Below are 18,536 nucleotides of genomic sequence, written 5' to 3' on the forward strand. Positions count from 1 at the left end.
AACGTTGGTTAAGTCACGTTCAGGTGTATCCAGTGGAGTTAAAGCAGTTGGGCTAAGTGTTAAAATAGAGGCTACTACTTAACCTGTTGGTGACTTGGTTACTCTATAGTGCATCAGCAGAGGAAGGAAAGCAGCTCTTTTTCTACTTAGTTTATTTTACAGGCTTTTTTTCCTGCAGGGCTGCTATGAAGCTGGGTTGGTCAGCAGGCAGCTCTTGATATCAACTATTCTCATACATATGAGATGCATCCTATGGAGGAAATACCATGGAAAACCAAAGGTACTGTTTAAAAAACGGTATAATTTATTGTCCAAATATAGCAAAATACAGTCAGTTTTCAGACCTCAGCAGGGAACCTCGAGTCAGGATCTTGGGCCGCTGTTGATGGGATTCATCTCGGGAAGTGGCAAAGTTGTTTTGTCTGTTCAATCGGCTGGCTGATAAAAACCTGAAGGGTTCTCAGTCTGTAGAAGGGGAACAGCTTTTATCAGTCAGGGGACAAGTGCAGTTGCATGTTCTGCAGGTCTCCTTGCTAGAATAAGTTAGGTGGAAGTATTTTGTGGGAGAAGTTATGGTTATAGCAGTGTATTTTCAGGGTACGTTCAGGTACACATTTATCTTCCTCCGTACAAAGCAGCTTTACATATATGCGTATACATTGAGAATACATTGTTAATGATGAAGAAAACTAACCTGAGCCTGTATTATGGGTATTCCTTGCTCTGGCAGGGTTGTCCTTAGCCCAGGGTCTTGCCTGGGTGAGGATTATAGGAGCAAACCCCGGACAACTGACTCGTCAGTGTCGGCTGTAAGCCCCATGTCAGAGGTCAGAGAAGCAGCACTTGTGCACGTGTTACATGGACATCCTACCAGCAAATGCATTGAACAGTTGGATGGGGGGCAGGCAGGTGATGAGGAGCAGAATGTGCTTTCTTCCCCATTCCCAGCTCTTGGCAACATCCCGTACCCCAGAGCCAAAGGGTTTATGAAGAAGAATGGATTTAAGTGTGATGGCAGGCAGCTGTGTAACTGGCAGCCTTGTCTGAAACCCAGCTAACGGAATTCTTTCCTCGGGAGGTTGATTGTAATTCTCGTGTCTCTAAAGGAATGTTTGTCAAGCTATGATCCGGAGCGTTCCCTGCAGCGCTCCTCATGGATCTACCTGTGCTATTGAAAAAGGTACAAACGTCTTCTTCGTGGGGCTCGGTATGTCCGTGGGAACACGCCTCATGTGTTGCACAAAGCTGCTGTTCTGGAGGGTGAGGCTCTGCACCCACGCCAGCAGTTCCCAGGGTATTCGTCTGTCCTTAGGAATCTTGGCCCCTGCAGTAAAAGCACCAGCTGGCATTTCATTCTGGGCTTCTTTTCCAGGTCTTACTTTACGTGACAATAATCTGTTGTTCAGCTGCCACTTTCCTTTCAAGTGCTGACCCTGGCAGCAATCTTGAACACGTCACCGTCCTTTGCGTTGAAATCACACCAGCGAATGGCATCTTTCTGAGCAGGGGCTGTGCGACTGCCAAACACGTTTTCAATAGCTTATAAGTGAAATACATACCTGACTTAAAGCCAGCTGCTAAAGGCCTTCTAGAAGGACACGTTGATTGGGAAGGGAGAAGAAAACCCCACGTTCCTGCTTATCTCTGGAGGTCAGCAAGCAACAGCACAGAAGGCCCCATGTGTACGTGCCCACCATGGCCCATAAGGCCAGGTACAAGCAAGCTTCAGATACTGGTAGACTGGAGCGGTTGGACCATGGGCACAACTACATCCAGAATTTGAATGTTTTGCCTTAAGAAATGCCTGGGTTTGCCCTGGGCTTGAATCTTTAAAATCCTGAGGATCCTGGCACCTGGTTATTTGGAGCTCATCGGCCTTGGGCCCTTTCAGAAGCAAAAGGAGACTTTCTTTCCAGGGTGAAGCAGCATTTCTAAAGAATTCAAGTCAATATTGGGATGGAATCACTTGTGCTCCTTAGGAGGCACCTTCTTTATAGGTGAAACACCCGATGCAGGTGGAACTGGAGTGGAATTTGTACTTTCCTTGAGAAACATATGAGTTTCCACAATAATATATGAAGTTATTGAAATGATATCTATCATATGTATAGCTTTAGGATTAGTTATGGACATTTCTCACTTTTCATGGGCGAAGGCAGGGTGAAGATTGGTGTGCTTGGATACTTCACAGCTTACAAGCTTGGAGCCTGAGGCTGCTCGTGCTGTTCTGGCTTGAAGAGTGGATCAGTTCCACGGGCATCATTTCTGTAGGTATGGAAGAGCAATAGGCAGTCCTGTTAAAAGCAACATTCAAAGCAAGGATGATGCTCTCGGAAGTTCTTGTTTAGTTCTTGTCTGCTTCTCTTGGTATTCGTTGCTTTTAGGGAGAATGTTCTGAACATTTCTCATTTTGACTAGGAAAGACTGAAATAAAGGTGAAATGATGGGATAAGTTCTAGACTCACCAGGCTCCCTCTGCCTTGCCCTGCTGTTAGTCCCAGCTTTACTGGAGTCTCTCCATCCATGGGAGTATTGGCTAGCAGTGCTTGTTGCCTGAAGCAGGCAGAGCCTCCTGGGTTCTCCTCTTTCCTACAGTAGTGGCAGGTCTTGCTCTACCAATAGCTCAGAACAGAGGATGTGTACAGGACTACTGCAGCTCGGCCAAAGCCTGCCTGGAGCTCGGCTCATGGGGAGAACGTGGTGGTCGTCTCTGTCTCCATGGCGTAGGAGAACCTCTTGCTCTCGCGGCAGGTTGAGAGCTGCAAGAGGCGCTGCTGGCTCAGGCAGCCCAATTCCTTCAGGAGCTTGAAGAGGTCGTTGCGGAATTTGACGCCAATGAAGGCATAGAGGAAAGGGTTGAGGCAGCAGCGGAAGCAGGCCAGGGTGTAGGTCACGTCATCTGCCACGTCGAGCTGCTTGCTCTCCTCACACGAGCTGGTGTGGTTGAAGGCTGAGATGGTCTTGGCCAGCATGACACCGTTGTAGGGCAGCTGGAAGATAACAAAGACAATTACCACGGCGATGATGACTTTGATGGCTTTGTTCTTCTCAAAGTTGCGGGCCTGCAGTAATGTTTTGATGATGATGAGGTAGCAGGCAGACATGACCAGCAAGGGAAATAAGAAGCCAAAAACCATCTGGGACACTTTGATGCCGGCGTTGAAGGTCTGCAAGTCGTGAGCGATGATGGAACAATGGGGATTGTTGTCCACGTTTTTTACACCGCTGTGAACCAGCTCAGGGATTGAGAGGATGAAGGCCAGGAGCCAAATGAGGGTGCATGTAACCTTGCTAATGAATATCATCTGGGGACGAAAGCGGTGGGCTGAGGCAGCCTGGACAATGGCAAAGTACCTGTCGATGCTGATGGACAGGAGGAGCAGCATCCCACTGAAGAAACTCATTCTGCAGATGCAATACACAGCTTTGCAGGCAAACTTCCCAAAAAGCCAGTGCTTGGCTACAGTTGTGGCCCAAAAGGGGAGGGTCAGCAGGAAGAGGATGTCTGCCAGGGCCAGGTTCAGCAAATAGATGTCTGTCATGGTTTTGAGCCTCTTGAAGTAGATGTAGGTGAGCACCACCAGCCCGTTCCCCAGCAGCCCTGTGAAGCAGATGAGGGCGTACATGGCTGGGAGGAAGGCAGCGCGGAAGTTACGGACATCATCCTTCTCACACAGGACCTCGAACTCGTTGTAGTCGATGGTGGTGTTGGAGTCATAGTAATCGGTGACGTTGTTTCCAGCACAGACCTACAACGGGGGAGAAAAGGAGAGTATTGGGACAGGTACCATGCCCCTCGTGGTGTCGGGAGGGGGGCCTGGTGCTGCCCTGTGAGCAGGCAGGATTACCCAGCCACGGCCCGCAGAGAAGTCCCAGGGAGTTCCCAAGCGTTGGCTCATGCCAACACCATGAAGAGCTGGCAAGGTCTCATGGCCAAAACCACTTCCCATAAGTACATGGGGTTTAGGGGCTTTTTTTTAGGCTCAAAGTGGGAATTCCACCCGCACTCTTTAGTGCTCAGCCACAGTGCCACCTGCAAATCTCAAACGTGTGGCTGCTTTCCAGAGTGGTTCAGGACCCACGTGCAGCTCTTCGTACGCAGTCAGCTCTCCAAGTGTGAAAGGTAACACATCCTTCAGCGTTCTCCTTCTCTCAGCAGGGACATTTCCTCTTGACTGACTACTCGTGGCATTTGCTAACCTGAGCATTCCCTCCCTTCTCCCACCTGCAATATTCCTGTTGCTCACTCCTCACTTGTGGCAGTGCTAGAAGAGGGCTGCAGTGGTGGTGGTGGCTCCCAACAGCAGCAACCTCGCATGGGGAGGTCCCATCCTCACAGTGAGGGGTGAGCCCGGGGGTGCCTGGAGCTCCATGGGAGAATGAAGTTGGAGCCTCCCCGGGCTCTTTTCTCTGTTAAATTAATAGAGGTGTTGATGAGACTGGGAGGAAACTCGGAGTGAAGCAGGAAACTGTTACGGTGCTGGCACAGACACGTTGCCGCTGTCTCATTCAGGCTCCTGCCCCTGATTTAAGTTCTGATTAGTCTTGTTTTATCTTCCTACACTGTCTTAACACACAGGGCAGAGCGAGCCTGTGGTCTCTGTGCCCTGGTTTTTTGAGCCTTATTAGTCTCCAGTACCTTCTCTCCATCGCACAGAGATGAAAGGTTTCCCCTGGATACCTCTGCCTGTTATCACCAAGTATCTCTGCGTGCTCTCCATCTCAGGCAGGTTTGGCTTTCACCACATCCTGCCTGCTAGCTGGAGGCATGCCACCAGAAGTGAAAGGGAAAAGAAAGAGGCTGCAAAGCCCTCCCTGCTCTGCTGAGCCTCTTGGAGAGCCTGAGCTGGGGGCCGTGGTGTGGCTGAGGCTGCTCCTGTGGTTGTGAGAGCGCGAGCGCTGGGGCCAGGCTGTGGTTCAGGAGCAGGTCATGGCGCAGCTCCGTGCTCTGGGTTCTCCTTCCCCCTTCACATTCACTCTGAGCGGGAGCAGGCAGAGGAAGATGCTGAACTCCTCCTCCTTGAGCACATCAGCTCTTCAACAGTGAATGCAGTCGCTGAAGACTGAGGTCCTCAATGCTTTGACCAGGTGCTGCAAAGAGCATCGAGCTGGCTCTTCACAAGCACTCCGCATAGGATGCTCTTGTCTTCCCTGAAAATGCTCTTTTTGGTGCTAAAGGGGACTTAGTTCTAACAGTCCCGGCCACCTCAAATGGCAGTGTATGTCACTGCTGCTGTTCTCTCCTTGTCTTCATTCCTCTTGTTTTCTGTCCAGCTTTGCTCTGCTGCCTCACCGCCCACCTCCTGCTGGGCTGGACCCGTGCTGTGAGCAGCCGTGTCCCCACACATCTTTCAGGGCTGTGGGCGGTTGCTTTGTGCCTGTCAGAGCTTTCAAGATCTCTCCCTCCCCACAACGAAAACACAACTGGATTTCAACAGTTTTTAAGCTGGTTTTAACATCTTACCTGAAAAAACAGGGGCAGGCTGAGAACAAGAGCGACCTTTAACGGCTTGCCTGTAGGAGAAGGAGACACTGTGTCAGAGTGAGCAGCTCACTGGGGCTTCCCACATGATGCTCACTTTGAAAACGCAGCCGTGGCGTACCTGACCCTGCAAAACTCCCCACGGCTGGTTAACTAACGGTGAAGATGCTCACACGAGAACCCAGGGCCACATAACAGGTACTGTCAGAGCACGCATGGAGCCTCAGGAGTGTGGTCCTTCCAGTTTCGCCTGTAAAGGCTGGTAGCTCAAGAGAGCAAACCCCTGCATCTTTACTGCATGGGTGTTCTTTCCCTGCAGACAGCCAGCAGCCCGTCTCCTGTGCCTGTTCTGAGCTCAGGGTGTAGCCTGCTCGACCCATGTGAAAGCACAAAGCTGGGAGTGCACTACATTTGTCCCAGTTGCTCCCTGGCAGCGCTGCACAACAGGAAAGCTCTGCTCCCATCACTGAACCTGCCTTGAAATTTATTGCTTGTGTCTAAATGTCAGAGTTGGCTTCTGCTGCCTTTGGCTGGGGAGATGGAGGATGCTGACAGCTGGGAGGAAGAGCTGAGGTCAGAGCCAGATGTGATAATGGTGAGAGCAATCTCAGACCAACAGTTCTTCCTGCTGTGGTTAGCAGAGGCATAGGGGCCAGTGAAAACTTTCTCTTCACTCTATTTAAAGCATGTGCCAGCATCTGCCTCAGGCAGTTGTGACTGAAATGATCTGACAGCCATGAGAAAGCCTCAGCCTCTGCTCTTGCACGAGCAGGAGATGTGCTCTTCCTTGAGGGAGAGTTGCCATTGGCTGCTCTGAGCACTGAGCTGCTCATCGTAGGCTGTGTCTGTAGGCACCGGTGAGTTCCCTGCATCACAGTCACTCACTTCCCTGCTCGTTCATGATTCCGTGACTACCTGGTGCAGGATCCCAGAGCAAGGCTGGGGCAGAGGCAGGAGCTGCCTTTGGTTTCCAGCTGCCCTTTTCTCCTAGGGAGTGTGGCTTTTCCATACAGTTCTGTTTCTGCAGAGCTCCCTTACACCCTCCCCTGCTCTGCCAGGCTCATGTTCAGGTATGGTACTGGACCAGAAGGATGAACTCCCACTACTTCAGGTGACTGCAGCTGCATCCCCACTTTAAGTCGCACGCAGCAGCATCGTTACTAACAGTTACTTTGGTAGCTGTGAATGGAGACACTCGTTTTGAGTGGTGATGTGTGGGTGAGAGATCCTCAGCCACGTGTGAAACACTCTTACTTCCCATGCCCAGAGCCTGGTTGTGAGCTTCCCCTTGTGTCTCTCAGAATTCTGTGCCACTTTCCCCCCTTGTTTTGATCTTTTACACTCGTGCAGCTGGCTGCTCAGTTGTGTTCCTCCATCCCTCACCTTCTCTGAGCCCTCCTGAGGGAACCCGAGTGTATCAGTGCATTGGTAGTGCATTTTACAGTCAGGAATGGAGTATGGCAAGGAGGTGGGGGGAAGCTTGGATAATATTCCTCTATTCTCTGTATGTGTCCAGTGGCTTTCACCCTGAGCAGTTGCAGGCTGCAGGAAGAGGTTTGGTGAGCATCTCTCCCTTCAAGCTGATCTAACTTCTGCATATTACACACAGGAAATACACTGAAAGCCCAAATGACTTGAACCTGCTGGCTGAATTTAAGCAAGCCTAGGCTGTAACTGCCCTTCCTGCCTGGGACACAGGCATGGGGTCCCTGACCTCTGCCTCAAGAGCCAGGCGTTTGAGTCCACCCTCTCAAACACCTGATTTCCAGGGGCCTCCTGGAGCTGGTGCTCGTGTCTGCCTGGGGATGGACAATAACTGCGCCTGCTGGCCCAGGGGCTGAGGCCCCAAAGGTAAGTCACCTCCTGGCTGCTGTATAAAAAGGAGGCAGAGGAGAAGAGCCACTGACAGCCCAGGGAGGAGAGGCACCAACCTCGGCCCTGCTCCATCAGTGCCTTGCTCTTGGCATTCCTTGAGTCGCGTTCTTCTGTTATCTCCTGGAAGGGACCCGGTGCTGCCGGGTACCAGGCTGCTGCCCCCAGCACAGCCCCAGCCCTTCCTTAATCTGACAAGCCATGAGTGCACAGCCCTGGGGATCTGCTTGGCTTTTCTGGTCTTCTCTTTCCTAGCACGCTGTGAAGTGTCAAACTGAATAGGATGCTGCAGTGACTCAAGTACTGGTCCCGGAGCAGTTCAGCTGACTCATTCCTTTGAAGAGCATCACACTCTTTTCTCTCTCAGTTGCTGTTTCAAGTGCCTTAAATGTCAAAGGACTTTTCAACAGCAAGAAGCTCATCCTGTTTTGTCCCCTCTTTCTGCACCCCCACCTCAGCTTACACATTTGCCAAGGCAGAACGAGGATGGCAATGCAGCCTCCTGGTTTTCCCACAGGAATTCTTTGAGCAAGTGCCTGTGTCACCAGATTTGGGCAGACAGGACACAACTCTTAGGGGGCTGGGACAGGGAACAGAGGCAAAGGAGGGGCAGGAAAGAGATGAGGCATGCTCTGGTGTTTAATTCTGGGTATCTTTCTTTACTTTTTGTTTCTCCTCCCCGCTCCCCTCTGGCAGTTTTCTGCTGTGGGTATTTTCCTAAAGTTTTGTTCCTCAAAATACCAAGAAGGAAAACCCCCTCAAAAGTCCCCACAAACAGTTGCACTGAAACCTCATTTATAGAAAGACCAAAAACCCATTGCAGCAAATGAGTCAGATGCACTATAAAGCCCTACATCAGGTGCTGAGGTTCTCAAAAGGATGCTCCTGTTCTGCAGGACCTGGGAAAAGGGGGACAGGAGGATTGCTCCATGCAAATGAAAGAGGGAAGGGGTCTGCTCTGTGCTGTTGATGCAGGGCAGGGGGGGAGGAGGCAGCAACCCATCAGTTTTGAGACTCTTCCTCCATGGAGTAAGCACAAGGCGTGGGATTCATCCCTCTGAACTCAAGCCCTTGACATCTGGTTGAGGCTCCCTCGACAGCAAAGGGAAAGAACCGGGTGCTTTTGGTGTTTTAAAGTCATGGTTCAGCTGCCAAGGGGTGGGCATCAGGGTGCAGGTTCATTCCCCGCTGCGGCAGAAGGGTCAGCGAGTTTAGACAGGAGCATCCCATCCAGTTCACCTGAATCTCCCCCAGCATCAGCAGCAAATCTGAAGATAAAAGCAGCTGTGGGAGGCCATGAATCCTCTCCAGGTGTGCCCAGAGAAGTCAGAAGTATTTGGTAGCAGAAAGTCTACGCAGAGGAGAGAAGAGGAGCAGAAACAGCAGTGTAGGGTGGTTAAACGGGAGTGGAATCCTGCAGGACAGAGCCCTGGCTCAGCTCCGACCCAAGCGCGTCAGGCAGTGCGGGAGCAGAGCTGCCCCTCTCTGCTGGTGCTAGGGAATGCACGGGATGAGCGGCAGGAGTCGGGAATGCTTTAGGGAGCGTTGGCCCGGCCGAGCAAGCCTGCTCTGGTTAAACCCATCTGCTGTCGGCCAGAACCGCGGAGCAAAGGTTTCAGTCTCAAGCACCTTGGCACATGTGTAGGTGGCGGGTAAGGCGCTGTTTATCTCTTGAAGCATGGTTTCAGGTGCCTGTTCACCAGCAGAGCAGTGGGGTTTTGGGTGAAGAACCGTGTATTTCTGAGAACAATTAATCATACCCGGGTGCTGTAATGACTCTGCAGTTAACAGCTCAGTGCCCCTTCTCCCCCCCTTTGCCCCTCTGCTCCTGTCCTGCTGGCACAGGAAAGAGACCATCATTTCAGGAGTGCACAGAAGCAATGGAACAAGGTCCTGCTTTTATCATGTGCTCATACATGTGTTACAGCAGAAAACGGGTTACCTGCCACCTCCCTTTTTAGGACATTGTGACTCCAAAGATAAGATAAGCAGAGATAAGCAAGTGAAAAAGCCAATTGTGTTTCCTACATAACTATTAACAAGAAGCAATCCTGCTATGCAGCTTCAAGAGCAGCTGTTCTGGAATATTCCCCTGAAGTATAGTAGTAGGGCAGAAATAGCAGGAAAGTTGTGCTGCTTTTCTTGTCAGGTTCTCACTGATCCTTTCCTTTTCCTGCCACAATTAACCCCTGGGGTTGGGATGCTCAGGGAACCCTCCTGCATCCCAGCTGATTTCAAGCTCTGATTTAAAAATGTCCCAGAGGAAAGGCCGTGGCACCTCCCATTGCACCTCTGGAACAGAGCTTTACTGGGCTGAACTCCCATGCCTCTCACCATCCTTATTGCAGCTCTGACTGGGCTGGCTGGCATGGAGAGGTAGTGATTGTATTCTAAACCCTCTTTGGTTAGTCTGGTTATAAACCAACTTACCCACTTGAGCTATTGCATTTGTGCCTCCTCCCTGCACTCCCTGGCAACTGGGAGTAGTGTTTGCAAATATCTGAGCAATAAACACCCACAAGCCCATAGGGAAAGGAATAAATCAGAGTCTGAGAGGCAAGAAGAGCCTGCATCTTATCTGCCCCATCTTGGCCCCACAGTGCCACCCCTTCCTATGGCCACATACCTACCTGAGCTCCTGGAGGCTGATGCCTGCAGAGCTCTGTCTGAGAACCAACAACAGATGGCAAAAGGAAGGGTGAAGCTTTGAGCAGGAGCCACTGCACACACCCCTGCCCTGAGGGAGGCTATGTTCCAAAGAGGAGAGGAGCGCACTTGCTCTCCCCTGGTGCTTTGTGGCAGGGTGATGCAGAGGGAGAGACCCCTGCGGGTGCGTTGACTCCGGAGCAAGCACAAACCCCAGCTCCCTATAGCAAAGCTCTGCTGCTGTGCTGGAGGTGTTCATTAATGGAAACCCTTTACAAGAGACTGGACAGACTCAGCCAGCAATAACTCACACAGGCTTGCTCCTAATTCCGTGATTCATTCATTGACTGCTGCCAAGGAGAGAGCATTCCTGGTCTTCAGTTGTTGTTAAGAACGTAGAAGGAAAGATACAAATTGTGTGAGACGAGCTCATTTGCTTCAGGACAAAACAGCCCCTGAAAACTGCCTCCGAGCCTATTTCGTGTGTGAGCTTCTGAAGTAATTGATTTGAGGTTTTTTGAGCTTCTCAAAGGGAACTGTGCCTTTTTTATAGCGCTGCATATGAGGAAGATGAAAGTCATTTGTATCGTTAAATGCTCTGTTAAAAGCGCTCCATCTTTGTGACACAGGACACGAATTCGGGCATGGTTAATAAAGCCAAAGACAAGCCAGAGGCTGCAGAGCAGGTACTCACCCCCCTCCATGGTCTGGTTTCAGAGATGCAGGCACAAGGTTAGTAAGAGCATCGCATGCTCCAGCGCAGCCTCCCCACGCCGCAGCTCCTGCCAGAGACCCTCTTTGGGATACTCTCTTTTATACTTCCTGCACCCCTGCAAGCTCCCGGCACGCCCCGGTGTCACTGACACTCACTGGACCCTCCTCCTCCTCCTCCTCATGCTTTCAGCAGCACGGGAGAGCCGTGCTCGGTGCCACGCTGCCGTCACACGCTTGGGGGTTCAGGTACTTCCTCAGTGCCTGCACCGCGGCACACGCGGTGTGCTGACACCCATCAGATGGAGTCATTGCAGGGACAAGAAGGAAGTCTGCTCCCTTGTCATCTCTCCTCTCCGTCCACATGGCAGACCCTGAGAAGGGCATGAGAGAAGGTGTTCAACCACCACACAAAACACCTCTGGGTGCAGGAGTGCCAGTGGCCACAGCCTTCACTGCTCTCCCACCTGCTTGCAGCATCCTCTGCAAGGCAAGTGGCTTCAGCCAGACATCACCTTGTGAGTGGTCTCTTTCCCACACACTAAATGCTATGGCCAGTAAATTCGGTAGTCCGTGGCTCTTGAGGAAAGGAAACACTTCCCTGTTGGGAAAAGCCAATTTGTTCTCCTCTAGCATAGTTTAGTGCTGGAAGATCTGAAGATTTGTTGTTGTTAGAAATAACAAGATTACAGTGGAATGTTTCTATCTGAATTACTTTAAGATACCATAATGGCTCACCACAGCCAAAACAGGAGATTCAAGTACGGAAGAGTCTGATCCTAAACCTGCTGATCGCCTTGCCCTGAACACCAACTGCTTCAGCGTGAAGCCAAGTCTTTCCCTCCCTAGCTCTCTCAAGCCCAAATTAAATACACCTGAAGTGGAGGAGCCTGTGTAAACCCATCCACAGCCCAGCTGGCACTTAAAAACCTCCTCAGTGCTCCCCTCTCAGTGGGGCCATCACTGCTGTGGTTCTGATCCCATTCTGGCGTGGTTCTGATCTCATTCTGGGGTGCTTCAGGGGCAGGATGCTGGCACTTGGAGGTTTATCAGGGTTTTTATCTGGTGCCACAGGAGGTGCCCTGCACTGCCCTTCGTGCTCCCAGCGCACATCACTGCCTTCTCTTACGGTGCGAGAAGCACGCTCGCTTCTTGCTGATCTCCACAGGCACATGCCGTTCGCATCTCTGAGAGTCTATTTATTGCTCTGTTTGCTCTTTGTTTGTCGATTATCCAGGCAGGTACTGCCTGAGAGAGCTTTATCTTGTAACCGCTTCCGCCAAGCGGGACTGGAGATGAAAGACTTCTCTCAGGTACAGGCAGAATACTTGGAAATGGTGGGTGTAAAGCTTTGAACCGAAGCCTTGGTGCTGGCTGTGGAGCGGTGGGTGTGTAGGCACCGGCACCCAGCACTCACTGCTACAGGGGGAGAGGCGGCGTCTGGGTGAATCCATCCACAGCGAGACAGAATCCATCCGAGCCAGACAGGGAGAGAAAGCAGCCAAGCAGCCGGTTGTACTTTGTTTTCTGCTCAGACTCCCAAGCTTTAACTTCAGCGTTTCAGGACGTGCCAGGTTCTGTGCTGTCGGAGCCAACCCAAGCAAATTGTTTTCCCTAAAAAAAGAATGGGAATATTTTAAAATAAACAATTTACTCTGTCTTTATGACACTGAATCTTCTTGTGCAGTCATGTCTCACACCTAGGGAGTTCTCAAAGCAGTTATTAAAGCTTTGCTTGATGTGACCGTGTGTATTTGCAGTCTACTTCGTGCCTTGGTGATCCTGTCTCTTTGGCATATTCCCTTTACCATGTGCATCCCGTGAGTAACTGGCAGTGCCAGGCCTGAGCTGTGCCTAGGAAAGCCACACTGGGCTGGTTGCTCACCAGAACACACTTGTTACCCTAAAGTTCAATTAACTATGTATATATAGTTAGAAGCACATATATATATGTATGTAAATATGGAAGCCAAGTGACCAGATATTTTCAGTCTTATATTAGAAACTCTGCTTACCTCCACTGCAGGAAGGGTGGGAACCAGCAGTGAGAACCTGCTGCCCAGGTCACAGCACTTGGACCTAGATGGCAGCTGTTCGTCAATGTGATTTCTCAACAGCAAATGCAGTTCCTAATGAATTCCCCAGGAAGTTAGCTCAGAAAGAAGGAATTCAGTTCAGGTTGGTTCCACTTCATCTGAAACACTGAATTTGCTGAACTGAATCGAAACAAGTAACGTGGAATTGAGCTGACGTGAAATTGTAGCTCGTTCAGCAATGAAATATCTCATGGGAACCTGTGTGTAAGACTGGACTGCCTGCAGTCTGTCCCCCAGCTAAGTCACTCGGACAAGCCAAGATGGAAAGGATCCCAGTGCTGAGGAGACGGTGCCTGGCCAGCCTGGGCTGTGTGATCTTAGAAAGCAGAACTGCTGAGGCTCTGATGTACGGTTCATTCTGAGGAGAGCACGGCACGGGGTGGTTTTGCATCCTGAACTCAAACCCTGCCTGTATTTTCCACTGGTTTTCTATAAGTGAATCGAGATGAAACCAGCCCCAAAAGGCGCTTGCCCAGCGGTGGCGGGTCCAGGTGGACGCAGCTGCTCTCACCCGGGTCAGCACACTGGTTTTGCATACAAGTAAAAGCATCCCACTTCAAACCCATGTATCGCAGGTCCCTTGCAATCTGCTGACCTGTCCTTCTCTTGCCTTGCACCCTGCCACAGGACAAGATGCCATGGAGCTCCCAAGGAAGCACCAGCTCCATCCCCCTGCTCCCTGCTCTGCTGTTCTGCTCCATCACTGACCTAAAGCACCAGGAAGGGTTTCTCCCCTTCGCTAGAGGAAGCCAGAGTCACCCAGACAGAAGCATTGGTAAGTCAAGGGTGAACCTTATTCAACTGCCCACTTCCCAGTAACATCCCTCCTCTTACGTCAAGGAGGGGCACTGATGTCTTCTCTGCTCTTAGTTTTGCCCAGCAGTGACAAAACAAGACCTTGGGATCTCCCATGTCCAGCTTTGCCTCCTGCCCAAACATCCCCCTCAGCTCCCCAGCTACTGAGCTGGCATTTGGGAGGCACACAGGGAGAGTTTGCGTGCTGATGTCAGGAGGTTTGCCTGGGGAAGGAGCTCCAACCCAGTTGTCCTTCAGGCAAAGAAAATAGCAGAAGTTAAAACTATGAGTAAATTCCTGACATTAAGAGCAGCCCGAGCTGGGAATCCTCACCAAGAGGAGCTCTTAGAGTGGTTGCAGGGGGATGCCCTGAAAAACATCTCATGATTGTGATCTCCCCGCGAGGTTAATAAAAGATCCTTATCCTCCCAGCAGAGGAAGCAATCAGTGCAGCAGGCAGGCTCCTCTCAGCGATGTGCAGTTGCCCATGGTGCCGGTTATGCAGCCGCAGGAGGGCAGGGCGCACGCTGGGTGCTACTGGGAAGTCAGCTTCCCCCTGCCTGCGTCACGCCACGGGTGATGGCCTTTCTCCCCAGTTTATTTTTGGAGCAGAAAAGGGGCAGTTTTAGGCGACCGGCATCTGCCCCGCACTGAGGCAGCTTCCCAGCAGTGCAGGAGCTGAGCCGTGAGGAGGGAAACGTACTCAGAGATGGAGGCTGGCAGAGGCACAGCCCCTCTGCTTGCTACCCCTGGCCCCTACCCCCCTGTGCTGGTGGCTCCTCTGTGCCCTCAGCCCAGGCTTGGTGGCTTCCTGGGAGATCTGCTTCAGTTTGTGCCCACACCACCAGGGCCGTTTGTACACGGAGGGGCCTGTGATGAACAAACAGATCCTTTCTGGCCTGGGCTAATGTGAGAGACAGTGCAGGCCCCAGGATAACAGGTGGGGAAAGGAGAGGAGATAAGAAGTAGGAAGGAAGTGGTCCACGGCCATTGGTTATGTCTAGAGAGTGTTTTGAAGCCTTCCCTGTTCTTCATTCCCTAGTGAGCAATGACTTGTTTAGGGAGATAAAGAGAGAGCATTGGGTCTCCTAAAGAAAACTGAGGGTTAAAGCATCTGCTGGCTGTACAGGGAGCATCCTTCCTGCAAGCTGATGTTACCCTGTTCAGAAGGTGCAAGACTGAGCACCAGTCTGCTGCTGTCTTTGAAAGCAAGCTGGATTTAGAAACAGGGAATAACCACGTCAGTGGTTTCTCCAAGAGCAGCTCATCCGGTCACCTCTGTCACACACCTGGGATTCTTCATCCCTGGCCTTAGGAAATGATCATAAACAAATCCCATTTGATTTTTCACTCTGTTGTTACTGTCACTCTTTCTGGAATTGGTGCCAGGATTAAAGGAGCTTTTCCTTGCCTTCTTAATAGAATTGAGTGAAAAAAAGGGCAAATTGAAAGTAGCTGTTTACAGAAACTACAGACTTCTCAAAGTCACAAGTGAGGCTGTACGTGATGATTTACACCAAAATAAGACACCAACCCGATAACTGCAAAACCACTTCAAAAAACCCCTCGAAGGCTGTGGAAAAAAAAGCATCAAAGTGAAAGAAGGGAACTGAGAACAACAAGAGACGGACTTAAACCAGAGCAGAATCCCTGCTCTCAAGTCACCAGCGTAGTAGCTGTTCTCCACTCGGTTATCCAAGGTGCCAAGAGAGCTTCAAGCTGATTCCTAGCCTCTGCTAAAGTTGTACCAGCATCTATTACAGCACCCGCAGCATCTATCACAGCACCCAGACCTGCTTTTCTCTGCCCAGGCATGCAGTAGCAGTCATTGGGAGCTGACAACAAAGGCAAGGCTCAAATCCGGAATTCCCTGCTCCATCTGAACTGTGATAAGAACTGTTCTGACAGCAGCCGGTTCCTGAACACCGCACACTTGTCGGTCCCTTTTCCCAACAGTGCCAGGACTTCTTCCTAAGATCCCATCTCAATCTCCCTCTCCCAGTTCAAATCCATTATTTCTTTTCCCTGAAGTGTCCAAGGATATACTGATAAATTCACTTGCACAGACTAAAGTGGATTAGTTAAACCGTATTAAGCCCACACAAAGATCACTCTTACTGGGAATTAACATGATCTTGATTCAGTTTATCTTAATTCACACTGAAAATTAAATGAGTGCAGCTATAAACTCTCCTTATGGACTAACTGAATCATGTGTAGCAGGATTGCTGAGCAGGGGCATGTCAAGTTACCCAAGAGCAAAGTGAAAATGGCATCCGTTTGCCTGGGAAAACAAGCTGGACTGACCCTTCTTGGCAGGAGACACAGACCCAGACCAACCTTTGCTGGTGCAGAAGTGGTTTTCCTCAATGCCCCTGCACACAGGATTCTTCCCTGGGATCCCTTTGTCACACCTGGAGCATTTTCCACAATAGCTTTTTGTTAGAAAGCTGGAAAAAGAAAAGGAAGAAGATAGAGTCTGTGCTCTTTTTAATGCTTTTCTCTTTGCCATCATCTAGGTGAAGCTAGAAACCCATAACTGCCACTCAGTTGCAAACAGGAGCGTGCAGGTAAGCTCACGTGCGGTACCTGATGCATCGGTACAACACAATGCGCAGGCTTGCAGCATGGGGGGAGTCAAATGCACAGCCCTGCTGCAGTCATGCTGCTGGCTGCCACTTCCTAGGTGTTACACAAGAGCAGGGTAAGAGCCAGGAGCAGTTCGCACCCAAGGGTACAGCGGTGTTTTCCTGCGCTCCAGCTCCACACAGGCAGTGGCAGGACGTTGAGAGACGCCTGGTGGCAGCGCTTGATCCAGCTCATGCACTCTGCAAGCTCCCAGCCTGCGCCGCAGCTCATCCGGAGCCGCTGAGGAGCAGGATTCCCAATATTCCAGCAGCTGGGACTGCTGGGAACACTTGTCAGTTGAAGGGCTGGAAGGAGAGGTAAGCAAAGGAGCGAAGATGGTGCAGCTTTAGTGGCGCTGTCAGCACAGGGGTGTTGGGTTGGTGGCCGGGGGCATTTTCTTCAAGCAGCTTTTGATAAATTGAGAAAATAATCCAAAATAGCTTTTTTTTTGTTGTTTTTTTTTTATCAAATAAAAAGCCAGGGCTGCCCAGCTGGGGTTCAGCACAACAGCTGGGAGGAACAAAGGGAGAAATACACTATCAGGGACCCACGAGACAGAACCTGCTCTGTAACTGGAGACCCAGCTGCTGCACACCAGCACAACACGATGCTGCGAGCGGCAGCTCCCATTTCCCCACACACCATGGGCTGCCCTTGCCTCCATTTGTGCCAGGATTCGGCTTTACTTTGACATTTCATCCCTCTAAAGCTCAATTAATCTGCTTTCTTTCTGTCACAGGGATAATCCTTTCTGCAAGCACAGATTCGACACCCGAAGCCCTCATTTTGCTGGAAGCCCATCAGCTTTGCAAACCTCCCACGTGATGCACACGCAGGTGATGATTTTGCTTAAACCCCCAAGAAGTTTGGGGATTTTGTTCCTCCTGAAGTTTAGCTGCTGGACAAACATCAGACTTTTGTCTTTCATGGGATGCTGACCGCAGTCACGTACACAGGTGAGTGCTCTGGGAGGAGAGTGAGGAGCATAAACCACCTGTATTTTACCAGGAGCAAAGCACTGCACCTCTGGAATTGCTTTTGAACAATCTCAAAAGGGGCCTGGTTCATATTTGAACATCTAAACCCTTTCAGTGTTTCCCCTTTGGGGCCTGCTCCATGCTGTGGGCCTGTTCTTCTAGCTCAGTTTTGTAGGTCAAAAGTGTTTTGGGTGATAAAATCTAATAATTACAGTAATGCAGTAATAAAAAAAAGCAACCCAAAAAAACCCTTTAAGAGCTTTTTTTTTTTTTTAACCCAGGCTTCTTCATAACCTTTACAAAATGTATTTTTGTGGTGAGATAAAAGCATAGTTTTGAGAAGTACCCAGTGCAGAAGGGAACCTTTGCCTCCTTGACTTTACCTGCAGGAGGCACAGAACAGCAGAGCTGTGCGGATGTCAGAGGTCACAGAACACCAGGCAAGCTCAGAAAACTGTTTTTTTCACGAACATTAAAAACAAAGCAGAGAAAACAACTCCCTCACCGTGATGCAACGCTTTGGATTTGCCTCTTCACTTCCGTGTCAGTCCCTGTGGGTGTGAAAGACTTGCCAGCTCTGAGGCACCCGGGGGGGCCCAGCGACTGTCTCCAGTGGTACAAACGCTCTCGGCACCCAAAGCACAGCCTGCACCCACAGCAGCATGTCCCCAAGGAGCTAGGGGACACTCACCACAGCTGGAGGAAGCAGGAGCTCCAGGAGATGACACCCCTTTGCCACATAAAGCACATGAAGACTTAAAGCAGCAACCAGGTTAACACCAGAGAGCCCACCAAGCAAGAGCACAACCCACTCGTGGGCTTTAACTGCTCCATCCTCCTCATGGGAGGCAGCAGGTCCTGCTGAGCCCCTCCAGGTGGGTGTGTGGGCTCATGAGGAGCTCCAATGAGCTGCTCTTCATCAGAGGTGTCAAGTGGGCAGCAGTTCCCAGCTGCAGCCTGGGGAGCAGCAGGGATGGGGAAGGGTTGTTGCAGGAGCACAGCAAAGGAGCCGGGGTTCTCACCAGGCCAGTCCCTGATGCTCATGTCCCTTGGGGGCTGGTCAGTGTTCAAAACGCTGCCCACCAGGCACTTGTTCAGGTTTGCATGTGCTTGGAGGAGTTATTTTGCCCTTGAAGTCGACACCTACTCACTGAGGTGCAGCACACCCTGCCTGTGCCAAGTAATGACTGTTATTTGCATACACCTTGAGAACACAGAGGAGATGAAAAGCACACGGGGCCTGCAGAAGCCCAGCATAGAGAGCTGTGGCACAAGGAGCATTTGCAGCACGGGAGGTGCAGAACCTCCTCCTACTCCTGCACCAACTGA

The 18,536-nt window shown here is 50.9% G+C and overlaps 1 protein-coding gene and 1 long non-coding RNA gene across 2 annotated transcripts; both read right to left on the minus strand.

The window, feature by feature from the left end:
- Positions 1–281: 281 nt before the first annotated feature.
- On the minus strand, positions 282–1,194 carry LOC133281847 (uncharacterized). The gene is made up of 2 exons (XR_009747586.1): positions 695–1,194; positions 282–533 (listed from the first exon to the last, which is right to left on the minus strand). It is a non-coding gene; the product is annotated as an uncharacterized LOC133281847 (long non-coding RNA).
- Positions 1,195–1,249: 55 nt separating this feature from the next.
- On the minus strand, positions 1,250–11,014 carry CCR7 (C-C motif chemokine receptor 7). The gene is made up of 3 exons (XM_061477691.1): positions 10,695–11,014; positions 5,465–5,514; positions 1,250–3,749 (listed from the first exon to the last, which is right to left on the minus strand). The coding sequence occupies exons 1-3, from the start codon at positions 10,702–10,704 to the stop codon at positions 2,685–2,687; spliced, it is 1,125 nt and encodes a 374-aa protein (XP_061333675.1). The 5' UTR covers positions 10,705–11,014; the 3' UTR covers positions 1,250–2,684.
- Between the last annotated feature and the right edge of the window lie 7,522 nt (positions 11,015–18,536).

Source organism: Pezoporus flaviventris, unplaced genomic scaffold (genome assembly GCF_033815535.1).
Source record: "Pezoporus flaviventris isolate CSIRO_AGI_PZ_B2104156 unplaced genomic scaffold, CSIRO_AGI_Pfla_v1 ptg000107l, whole genome shotgun sequence".
Taxonomy (NCBI): Eukaryota; Metazoa; Chordata; class Aves; order Psittaciformes; family Psittacidae; genus Pezoporus; species Pezoporus flaviventris.

Coding starts and splice junctions, on each gene's coding strand:
- CCR7 (XM_061477691.1), bottom strand. Junction 3,750..5,464: donor GCCTGCCCCTGTTTTTTCAG/GTAAGATGTTAA, acceptor CCCCCGTTGTAG/GTCTGTGCTGGAAACAACGT.